This window comes from Echinops telfairi, unplaced genomic scaffold (assembly GCF_000313985.2).
Source record: "Echinops telfairi isolate 266 unplaced genomic scaffold, ASM31398v2 ScPeMD7_7457;HRSCAF=8495, whole genome shotgun sequence".
NCBI classification, from domain to species: Eukaryota; Metazoa; Chordata; class Mammalia; order Afrosoricida; family Tenrecidae; genus Echinops; species Echinops telfairi.
The window spans coordinates 12,900,321-12,912,012 of record NW_022111357.1 but is presented as its reverse complement, the minus strand read 5'-3'; the positions used below and the strand labels follow the sequence as shown (position 1 = coordinate 12,912,012).

General features: G+C 56.5%; 1 protein-coding gene across 4 annotated transcripts in view; it reads right to left on the bottom strand.

Annotated features, from left to right (window-relative positions):
• Positions 1 to 11,692, bottom strand: part of ADGRB2 (adhesion G protein-coupled receptor B2) — a 44,650-nt gene that overhangs the window by 29,054 nt on the left and 3,904 nt on the right. For all 4 annotated transcript variants that reach the window (XM_030887946.2, XM_045299020.1, XM_045299021.1 and 1 more), the window contains exon 2: positions 6,833 to 7,661. In XM_030887946.2, coding sequence (XP_030743806.1) covers positions 6,833 to 7,646 — 814 coding nt within the window. In that variant the 5' untranslated portion in view covers positions 7,647 to 7,661. The remainder of the gene's footprint in view (positions 1 to 6,832; positions 7,662 to 11,692) is intronic.

Below are 11,692 nucleotides of genomic sequence, written 5' to 3'. Positions count from 1 at the left end.
ATCCACATTTGTGTCTTCAATGAATACCTAGGGGCCTGCATCCACATATCCGTATGTGTGTGTACCTAAAGAGCTCTGGGAGCCTAGCAGGTCACACACAGACAGCAGTTCAAACCCACCAGCTGTTCCTCGAAAGAAAGATGAGGCTGCCTGCTCCTAGAAAGATTCCGTCTCAGAAACCCCAAGGGGCAGCTCCACTCTCGCCTGCGGAGTCCTTATGAGTCTGAATCAACTCAGGGTGGTGCATTTGAGTTGGCTGGTTTCCTGGTGGGGGATTATAGATATCTACCTCTGTTCTCACCTCTGTATACATCTGTGCTTATCCTGTATACCAGTCTGCCTACACCCATCCAGATGTGCTCAACCACTCATGTTTACTTCGGTTGTGCTGTGCTGACCACATCCGCAATCGGGATCACTTCTCCCACCGCCAAAAAGAACTCGTCTGAAGGGTAGAACTCATGCTTTCTCTGCCCCCACCCCCTTCCCGGTAACCACCAACAAACACTGGTCTCTCTGTAGTCCTCTATTCTTGTCTTCCTGTAAAGTTCTTGCCTTCATCCAATATCTGTCCTTCCATGCTTGACGTATTTCACTTAGCTTCGTGCCCTCTGGGCCCATCCAAGTTATACTGCGTTTCACAAGCTCATCATTGTTCCTTGTGGGTATGCAGCATTCCACTGCACATAGGAGGGGACTTCAAAAATTGCAGGGAAAAATTCTATTTCCTTTTAATTCCACGTTTCCATGAACACTTTGAAGTCCTTGCCTACGTACTATGGTCTGCTGACCCATCTACAGCGATGGGCACCTCGGTGGCTTCATTTGCTATTATGAACAAAGCAACAAGGAACCCGAGTGTGCATGTGTCTGTTTGGGTCATTATTTTTCGGTCTCCAGGATATATACCTTGTTGTTGGATCATAAACCAAACCCACTTCCATCGAGTCTGTGCTGACTCAGAGCCTACGCAGCAGAGCGGGGCGGCTCCGTAGGGTTTCTGATGCTGTCCATCGTTAGAAAAGCAAACTGCCCAGACTTTCTCCCAACAAATGGTGGGCTCAACCCGCTGACCTTGCAGTCAGCAGCCTAATAATGCTCCACCCTCTGTGCCACTGGGGCTCCTTGTTGTATCACAGAGTCGTTCTCTTCCTCGTTTCTGGAGAAAGTGCCATCCCATCTAGTGTAGTGGTTTTAACATTGTACAATCCCACCAGCAACATTCCATGACCCCACATCATCACCAACATTTGTTGTCAATTTTTTGTTTTGTTTAATCAGTGCCATTTCAGCCAGTGTAAGATCACTGTAGTTTTGGTGTACACGGTCGGCAGTTCAAACCCACCAGCCACTCTTTGTGGGAAAGATAAGGCATTTTTTGCTCCCGTGCAGACTCACAGCCTTCCATACCTTGTGGGGCGACTGGACTCCAGCCACAGGGTCCCTGTGAGTCTGAATCAACTCCGTGGCACGGGCCAATGGCTGAAAACTGTGACCATCTTGTTGCTTCACGTTTGCTGGTTGCTGGGATGCCCTCTTTGGTGAAGGCTTGGTGAACGTCCTTTGCCCATTTGGTAATTGGTTTGTCTCTTCACTGCTGCGTTGTTGAAGTGTTTCTATGGATTTGAGAGATTGGACTCATATTGGATAAACTGTCCTGAAGACTTAGGCCCAGTCTGCAGATTGCCAACTCATTCTTTCAATAAAGTCTCTTCATGAGCATAAGTTTTTAATTCTTATGAAGTCCCATGTATCTGTCTTGTCTTCCTCTCTGGATGTATTTGTTGTCATGTTTGCTATCCTCTTTTTGCCAACGATGAGATCCGATTGTTTACTCCATATGTTGTCTTCCAGGAATTTTGCGGTTTGGATTTAACCCTTAGGTCTTTAATCCATTTTTGTGTGTGGTGTGAGGTATGGGTCCTGCTTCACTTTTCTGGGTGTGCCAGCACCAATGATTCAAGAGACCGTTTTTGCCCCCTCTTAAATGACCTTTGATGCCTTGTTGAAAATCAGTTGCCCATACGTGACTGGGTTTAATTCTGAAGTCTGAATTCCATCCCACAAACCCATATGTCTGTTAGATACCAGTGGCTGTGATGCTGGTGGGTGTATAGTATGGGACCAAATCCTCACCACCGGACCATTAGGTCACATCACGCTAAGTGGAGAAATGATCAACATTGCAAGGGTTCCGTCTTGCTTGGATCCACAATCAAGACTCAAGGAAGCAGCAGTCAAGAGATCAAACAATGCTCTGCACTGGGTCCATCTGTGCACAGACCTCGTTATTGGGTCGAAAACAGGGATGCTACTTTGAGGACTGAGGTGCACCTGACCCAGGCCACGATATGTCCCACTGCATGGGGAAGTTGGACACCGAACAGGAAGCCCAAAGAAGAATCCTGCTCGGTGCGCTTGAACGGAGGTGCTGGTGAAGAAGGCTGAAAGGACCATGGCTGTCAACAGGGAAAACAAATCTATCTTGAAAGAAGTACGGACAGAGTGTTCTAGAGAGGCAGGGCTGGCAAAACTTTGGTCTTACAAACTTGGGACATGTTGCCGGGAGAGGCCAGTCCCTGGAAAGGGACATCATGCTGGTAAAACAGAGGCGCAGTGAGAAAGAGGAAGGCCCTGAAGAAGACGGATTGACACAGTGGCTGCAACAATGGGCTCAGGCCAAAAAACAATGGTGAGGATGCTGCAGGAATGGGCAGTGCTGCATCCTGTTATGAATCGGGTCCACGTGGGTCAGAACTAACAGTACAGCGTGTGCTGATACTGGGAAGCGTGAGGCTTACGGCTTTGTTCTTTTCATCCGCAGGGTTGTCAGTGGCTAATCTTCAGAAGGAGCTCGCCAGGCCTTTCTCCCTAGTCCACCTTGGTGTGGCCGTTCCACTGACCTCGGAGCAGCATACATCTCTCCACTGATAGAGGGGGGGTGCACATGAGGTGCACTGGCCAGAAAGCAAACCTAGGTCTCTGGCATGAAAGGCAAGAATTCTACCACAGAACTGTCGTGCCTCAGCCCCATCAGACAGATCAGAAAATAGGGCGAAGCAACTTGCCCACAGCCACCTAGGTATCGGGGTCAGGAACTGAACCAGGGGCTGGTGACTTCAGTCTGTAGCCTTGGCCAACTCTGCGCACACACACACACCGCCACCAGTCCATCTTGGGTCAGAGACCCGGCATCATCTCACCCTACAAACCATGAACATGCAGAAACAGTCTGGCTGAGGATATCCGGGGGAAACTGTGCTCCATCCTCCTCTGTCCAGAGCTCCAGGCCAAAGCTACAGAGGATACTCAGCGGTGCTCTGGCTGGAAGGCCTTTGAGAAGACACCACAGCACCTGCTAGGTCTCCCCTGCCCCACCAAGACAGGCTCTGTCTGAGCCCCAAACAGGCAGGTAGGACTTTATTTCCTGCCCACAGACCAGACTAGCCTGAGTGAGCAGCAGAGGAGGGAGGTCCAGCTTGGGACCAGGTTGGGCAGGTCAGAGGTCACCTCCTAGAGTGGACTGGGTCTGGGCTGTGATTGAAAAGATGGAAGTGCCAGCTAACCAAGGACACAAGTGAGGGGCACAGGCCAAGCAAAGGCAGGGAGGCCTGAAGTAAGGGCAGTATTGAAAGGGGGGGCTGAGAAGGAGGCACAGCCGGGTCCAGGATGGGCCTTGACCGCCAGGCTGAGGAGCATGGTAAGCAGTGGGAAGCCCCAGGAGCTGAATCAGGCAAGTGACCCACCGAGAATTGGGGTTCTCAGGCCCCGAAGAGGGATAGGACTTTGTTCAAGCTACACCAGAGCAGTGGTAGAGCCAAGCTTTGAACCCTCCTGCCACCCAGGCCTGACACTCAGGAGACGCCAGGCTCAACTGGTGGCTATGGCCGCAGAAAGGAGCCTGAATGGAGATGAGCCAGTAGGTGGGACCCAAAGGTGGGACCGTGGTCCGGTGGAAAGGAGAAGGAAAGGGGCTTCTCCCCAGTGTCTCTCTGCCTGGCCATCCTCTCTTTGGGTCAGTGGACAGGCTGGCCCCTGGGAGCTGGGCTGTGCAGCTGGCCCTCCCTCGTGGGCCCAGCCAACTGCCCCGGCACAGCATCCTCGGTGCCAATCCTCCGCTGCCGAGCTGCTTCCTGCCTGCCTTCCTTTTCTTCCTCTCCCCCCACTTAACAGATTGCGGCAGCAAGATGGCACAAATTTATGGCTCAACTCACCAAAAATAACAAGAGATCTATCAAAGGCAGTTTGCGTGAAATTAACAGGCGCCTGTACCCTCTTGTCAAGCGCACTCGACACCGAGTCGGGCCCAGGCACCACTGCCCCTTCACTGCCCACCAGCGCCCATCCCAGCCGCTTTTCCAGCACCAAGCCAGCCCTGCCACCCCCCAATGCCCCCGGAGTGGCCTCACAGCTGATCCGACACAGGAAGTCCTGGAGAAAGTGTGCACCCCACCTGACCCCAGTGTCTGGCAGAGGGAGGGAATGGAGTCTCACTCCTGCTCACCTCTGTCCCCAAGAATCTGGCTCTCAGTCTGGCAGCTCTGGGTGCCAGCCTATCCTCCTGCAGCTGGTACCTGTGGCCAGCTGGTCCTGGTAGAGAGGTGAGGGGGCAGAGGCAAGGCCAAGGGTTTGGTAACAGGGTGCTCTGGGCCCTGACAAGGCCACCAGCCCTCGGGCACTCCTGCCACATGGCACAAGCTACGTGCTCAGCACCAATCCGCCCAGTGAGGTTGGGCAGCAAGAAAGGTGTGGAGGCGTGGGAGAGGGAGGGGACAGGCCAGAATGACTTTGGGCCCCACTGAGCCACATGAGCCCACAGTGGATGCCACATCACCCCATGCTGTTCCCCCAAGGGGCCCTCCCTGCAGGGCAACCCCACGGCAAGGCCTTGAGACATGCCAAGTAGGACAAGGGGCAAGGCACTTAAGAGTTCCAGTTCAGGGCTCCCTGCTCAGAGATGATACCAGGCCTTGTGCCCAGAGACAATCAGGAGTTCAATCTTCACGCCTCTCCAACCCCAGGGGCTCCTGTGGAGGTACTCAGGGTGGTGGGGATGCCCAGTTGGGGTGCCGTCTCATCGCTGGACCTCACTGACCCCAGAAGATACCTCGGCTACCAACCAACTCTTGCTTCCGGCTTCCACTCAGCCCAGCTGGCTGCTCCTGGCTCTGTGCTCCACATGGCAGCCTGCCCAGATGGTGCCCGCCCAGGAGGGCAGAGCCTGGCTCCATCCATTGCGGGCCAGTGGGCCGAGGGACCATGGGGAGAGCTCAACAAAAGAGCCCGCCTTCCACCGAGCCCCAAGAGGGAGGCTCCTGTGGAGTTGTAGGCAGTGGCCGCCAGGCAGGAAGAACCATAAACCTCCTGATATATGCGGGACGCTCTCCGCTGATGTTCGACAAAGAAGCGAAATTCAATTTCTTCCTGTAGGCACTAAATCCCAGGCCAGCCTCCAGGGCCCGTAACCTGCCCTCGGCCTAGCTGTCACAGGGATGGCTTCATTGACCACTGTCAGAGGCCAACCTGGCCTGGGGGAGAAGCCAGAGCAGGGCCATTAGGAACTTGCCATGGATGGAGCACACTGCCAGCTATCTGGGGGTGGGGGTGAGGGGCCAGGGGAAGGCTGAGCCCCCACCTTCCCAGAGCACTAGTTGCCATGACAACCATCCGCTCGAATTAAACCAAAGAAATACCCGTCCATTTTACAGAGGAAGAAACTGATGTCCCAAAGAATTCAAGGAACCCACTGGAGGTGACGGCCAAAGGTCGTGCCCAACTCAAGGACACTGGCCTGCTAAACAGAGAGGAGCAGGAGGGGCTGCGCGCTCCCTTCATTCCCTCCGCCCTCCTCGGGCCCTGCCACCTCTGAGTGCCGGGCCCCTCTCCCGCCTTCTGCAGTCCGCCATCCAAGTGGGGAAACAGAGGCCCCAAGAGGAGAGGGGTCCACCTGTCAGTACCAGAGTTAGGGACCAGACACCAGGCCTCCCTCCCTCCCATGTCCTCAGCCCCTGCTCCCTTCCAGGCCACTTGGCTGGTCCCTGGCCTCTGCACTGCTCAGGAGACCCCCTGGGCTGCCACAGAGGGTCTCAGGGCCTTGAAGCTGCAGGAAGGAGCATGGGTAGGGCGGCAGGGGAGGGCACTGTGGCTCAGGAGGGCTGGGGTGGGAGCAGGAGCAGGCAGGACTCAAGGGCTCGCAGAGCTTTTGCGCAGTCAGCAGGAAGCGCTAGCAGCTGGTGGCCTTGGTCCCAGAAGACGTGGGCCCCAAGGGGGAGGAGGACAAGGGACGCTGGGAGTGGAGCCAGCCCAGCCCTCCAAAGCTGCCCCAGCACGCCGGCGTCTTCACTCAGGCACATTCTCCCTGGCCCTCCTTTGCCCTGACCCTGGGCCACTGCCAAGGATCACTGACCCGTGTGCACAGGGATAGGCCCTGCAGCCAGATGCCTCCTCCAGCATCCAGGCAAGCTCTGGGGTGGCACGCACTGCCAGGGCTGCCAAGCTTCGCGGTCCCTCTAGCTGTGGGCTGTGTGCACACTGCTTCCTGTGCCCGAGACGCCCTCACTGCCCCTCTCCTTGGTCTCGGCCCACTTACACGAGCGGGTCTTCCCAAACCCTGCGCAGGAAGCCTCTCTGACGGCCCAGCTAAGGGGTCTGCTGCTCACCAGGCATTACCTCATCGGCACCCTATTCTCCAACCGAACCAAGAGCAAGAGACCTTGGTGGTCCCAAGGTCTCAGTGACCTCGGCGTCCTAACAAGGCAGGACACCAAGGGACATCCGTGAATGGTCCGGGCATGGGCCCCAGCCGTCCCCCAGACCCGAGGCCCAGACTCACCATATCTCATCTCGGTTGTGAACAGGTCATTGTTGCTCCCGGAGTGCAAGTCGGCCTCGGCGGGCGGGGTGGGGCCCCCGGGCACCAGGACATTGGACAGGGTATGGGCAGCAAGAGGACCTGACGGTGTGGTGGCGGCAGGGGCGGCGGCCGCCTCTCCAGGGCAGCTGCAGCCAGGCTGGGCGAAGCCACAGGCCCGGCCCGCAGCCCGGCCGCACTCCTCTGTCCAGCGGCAGAGCACACCGCAGGTGAACTGGCTGGAGTTGTTGTTGTTGATGAGCAAGACCTCCACAAAGCGGAAGGCCAGGGCGGTGGGTGCGAGCAGGCGGGGGGCCTCGGAGGGCTCTGCGGACAGGCAGAGTTGCACGAAGTTCTTGTCGAAGTGCAGGAAGGTGAAGGGGCCCGAGCCACCGCACAGCTCCAAGCCCGCTGCTTCCTCCGCCTCCTCCTCCTCCTTCTCCTCTTCCAGTCGCCCCACCTCTGCCTCTGCCTGGCCTGCTGCCTCCTCTGAGCGCGTCCGCAGACAGGTAAAGTTGACCAGGTAGTGGTCCAGGGGCAGCAGGCGGGGGGCAAAGTGGGTGCACACCTGCTCCTGGCGGTTGAAGCGCAGGTAGAGGGAGTACTTGGTGGGGTCGGGGTTCTCCAGGGTCCAGGAGCAGCCCGAGGCGATGGTCGGAAAGAGGTCCTGCAGCGAGAAGGCCCCGTAGAGCACGCCTGAGGCCAGGGCAGAGCAGGCACTGGGGGCGGGGTCGAAGGCAGCGGCCAGGCGCAGGGACAGAATCACAGACAGTAAGAGGGGACAGGCTGGGGTCATCCTATGTCCCTTGCCCTGTGGAGAGAGACAGTGGTCAGTGGGCTACCCTGCCTCTGAACTTCCTGCCTCCTGTGGCTAGTGGTAGCTGGTAAGTCTCATGGTTAAGACCATGTTCTTGTTAAGTCCCCCCTGTGTGCCCTTAGAACAAGGGCCTGGGCCTTTCCGCCCCTGAGTTTCCTCGCCTGTAAAATGGATTGTTGATAGTACCTATCACACAGGTTTGATAGCAGGACTCAGGGAGATTCGTGAGGGGAAAAAAGGGTTCCTCAGAGAACCTTCCAGAAAGAGGAGTTGTCATCACTATTCCCCCATCAAGCACAAGAGTCTCCACCTGACATCAGGTCCAGCCCCCGAACCATCCCCCCCACCTTCAGTCTCCCTAACTGTTGCTCTCCATCCCAGGATGTCGTGACAGCTGTGAGGTGTGGCAGGCCCAACCCAGCAGTAATTGTCAAAGTGGCAGTGTTTGACGATGATTTGCTTTTTTATAAATCAAAGCAACCCAAGGTTATTCCCAGAACAATGTCACTGGCACTCACTTGCTTTGCTCAGTGGGAGAGAAAGGGGTGGGGTACCGTCAGCATGCCAGGGACTGTGCACAACCCAGGCAATGCCCAGGGGAGGGGGCTACGGTGGGAAGGAACATCTGTGACTAGTGCTGTGGAGCGCCTGGTGGAAACAAGGGAGGGCCCGGGGCTCCCACTCAACTGGCTGTCACCTAGCTGGGAGACCCTCATAGGAATCAGTTTTCTCATCTGCAAAGCAAGGGTCAATAATCTCCTTCCCTTCCTGCCCACATGGGGTTATCCTCCAACTCCCGGCTCAGCTCCAGTGAGACCACCAAGACCTAGTCCCTGTTAATTCCCACAGCCCCTGCGAGGCACAGAAGCAGCAACAGATCCAAGAGCCAGAGCACAAGACAGAGCCATGGGCCCATGGAGCAAGTAAAGCTCTTTGGGGCAGGAGGCTTGCTTGCAGAGTGGGATGTCTGCAGGCACTTAATTGGAGAGCTAAGTTTGCTGACCCACGGAGCTAGAGCCGAGCGCCTTTGGACACTTATCACCAGCCTTTCAAGAGCTTTGGAACATTGCCAGAGCAGGGCAGAGGCCAAGAGGCTGTGTGGCCAAGAGGCCTGGGACTAAATAGAGGCCTGTGTGCTGGCATGGCTGGGAAGACACCGTCCTGACTGAAGAACTGTGTCCCAAGCATTTCTGATCTTGAATTTGTAACCTGTTAACTTCCTTAATAAAACCCAGAATCGTGAGTGTGGTCTGTGCATTCCGTGTGGCCCCTGCAAAGAATTACTGAAGCCAGCGGAGAAACAGAGTGCTGTCGGAGGGCGGGTGGGTGTTAGAATTGGCCAAGGAGGAAAATGGGTAGAGGAAGGTCTGAGCTCTACCTCACAGGAATCCTCACCCCCCCTAGTGAAATCGGAGAAAGTCAGGCATTGTGCTGCCTCCCCACCACCACCCCACCACCCTCAGCCTGCCCCGTCCTTTTGCAGTTTCACTGTTTGAGTTGCATTGTAGTTAGTTGTGTCTTCAGGTAGATTCCAAACCACAGGAGCCCCAGGGGGCAGGGTGGAACATTTCCCCAGGGTTTGCATGCTATCTTCTAGGGTGCCTCAGGTGGGCATGAGCCTGCAACCTTCTGCTTCCAAGTCCAACCCTTAACCATCCTCTCCTGATCTTTTCACTGCCTTCAAGTTCACGCTGACCTACAGCGACCCTAGAGGACACGGGAGAACTGCCCCTATGGGTTTCCGAGATGGTAGCTCTTCACAGGGGCAGAAAGCCTCATCTCTCACCAGGCTGTGGGTGGTTTCGAACTGTTGATCCTGCAGTTAGTAGCCCACTACGCCACCACGACTCTAGCCCTTGCTATGTCCCCAGGGCCACCTTGTTCATCTCATGAGTCTTCAAGCTCCGAAGAGCAGGGACCACAGAGTAGTAGTCCTCTCTACAGCCCCTCACAGGGTCGGTGCTAAGCTGAACTCCCGGCCGGTATGTGTGATACTCAGGGTGTCACACACACATGCACACACCACACACACAGGCCAGAGTGAGCCAGGAGTCTGGGTAGGAGGTGATCTGCAGGTGCCCTCCCAGTATGAGGCCACAACCCACAACCTGCCCAGCCTCCACCCCAGCGGTCCACAGGGCAGTGCCCAGCCCCTGGTCTGGCTCAGCTCTACTTCCAGCCCTGCCCCGAGCCAGCCACACTCCCTCTCCCCCTCCCACCTCCATGCCCCTGCCTGGCTGTCCCAAGACGAGAAAGGACTAGGCTCCACGAGGGGAAGTCACACTCAAGATTGCACAGCTCCAGTGGTCTGGCTGGAACTGGACGCTGCACCTCAGGGCCCAGCCCAGGTGGCTCTATCCCCACCCCTCGCCTCCCTGGGCTCCACCCTCTCTCGCCAGTCAGGACTCTCGGATCGATGGACAAGCTATTAGCTCTAGGAACTAAATTACAAACAGAAGAATAATTCACAGGTGTGGCTGGATTGTCCCAAGGCACAGCTGCTCCCTGGGGACAGGTTTCCTCTTGTCTATTCAGGAGGCTAAGCAATGACTGGGATAGCGGGAGAGGGGGATCAGGAATTGGGACCCAGAATTCCAATACCTGTTCAGCAGTCATAGGGCTGCTCTCTACCCAAGAGACCATATGCTACACCTCTAAGTCAGGCCCAAGCCCTGGCCACAGCAGGCCCCCCAACCCTTCCCAACCACAGGGTATGGGTGTGTGTGGGACTCATCACAGCCCCATTCCCCCAAAAGGAGCTGTCTCCTCCAAAGGTCTGCCTGGCATTGCTCAGCAGAAGCCAGAGCAGGGGCTGTGTGTGTCCCCACCACCCCATTCCTGACCACTCCCATTCCCACCTCTCCCTCCACCCCAGAGCTGAACCAGGGACCAGAGCCCTGGTCTCCCCTGCCTCCCATCAGGCCAGTTCTGAACTGCTCAGCCTCCCCAGCCTGCTGCAGCACCAGCAAGGCCAGCAGCTGGCTGAACCAGGGACCAGAGCCCTGGTCTCCCCTGCCTCCCATCAGGCCAGTCCTGAACTGCTCAGCCTCCCCAGCCTGCTGCAGCACCAGCAAGGCCAGCAGCTGATGATGAGTGACATCCAATCCCCCCGCTGCCCCCAATTATTTTTAAGCAGGCTGAAAAATTCAGGCCGTGGCTGCAGCTCAGTGGAGGGGAGGTGGGGGCTCACTATAATTGGCCTGCCCTCCTCCACTTAGAGCAGGTCGGGGAACCTCCACACACACACCAACCCATGGGGCTTGAACATCCTTGTGCCCTGAAGACGTGTGCACAAAAGCACGTGCGTGAGGCAGTGTGCACCCAGAGGCCTGCACAGGTGTTCTGCACGCAAACAGGCATGCATGCACACAGGTTGGTAAACACCAGACATGTGAACGCATGTGCACACAGGGTGTACACAGGTGTGTACAGGGTGTAAAGAGCCAGACATCCGGACACACGCACAGGGGTGTAAAGGGACTCTTAAGAACACACAGGGCGCTTTGGTCCTCTGGGACTTAGCACATGGCAGCTGAGCCTCAGATGCAACCTGACCGGTTGCCCCTTCCTTTGTGTTCCTGCAACTGGGGCCTGGGATACCCAGTCCTACCTCCCGGACCTCCCTACTGCACAGCACAGCCCATCAAGAAGCTAGGTCCACTCTTGCAGCCTTGGTGGTCATCTGCAGAAGCTGGCCACCTCTAAACCCAGCCCGAGGCCCCTGCTTCAGGCAGCATCCATCAGACAAGCCCATCACACTCATAGAATTACCTGAGAGTAAGCATGACTGTCATTGTTCCTGATGCAGCATAAGATCCCTAGGGTCCGCTCTCTCTCACTCCTCATCCCATGAAAGAAAGCAGGGAACTCAGTGCTGAGCTGGGCCAGGGACCACCACTGATTCTCCCAGACTCTCCTGAGCGGTAGGAACTGACCCCCCTCAGCCTTGAGGGAACCTAAAAGGTCCTCCCCTTCATAGGTAGCCATATGACTAATCTCCCAAGCCTCAGGCCCGCCCCCTCCCC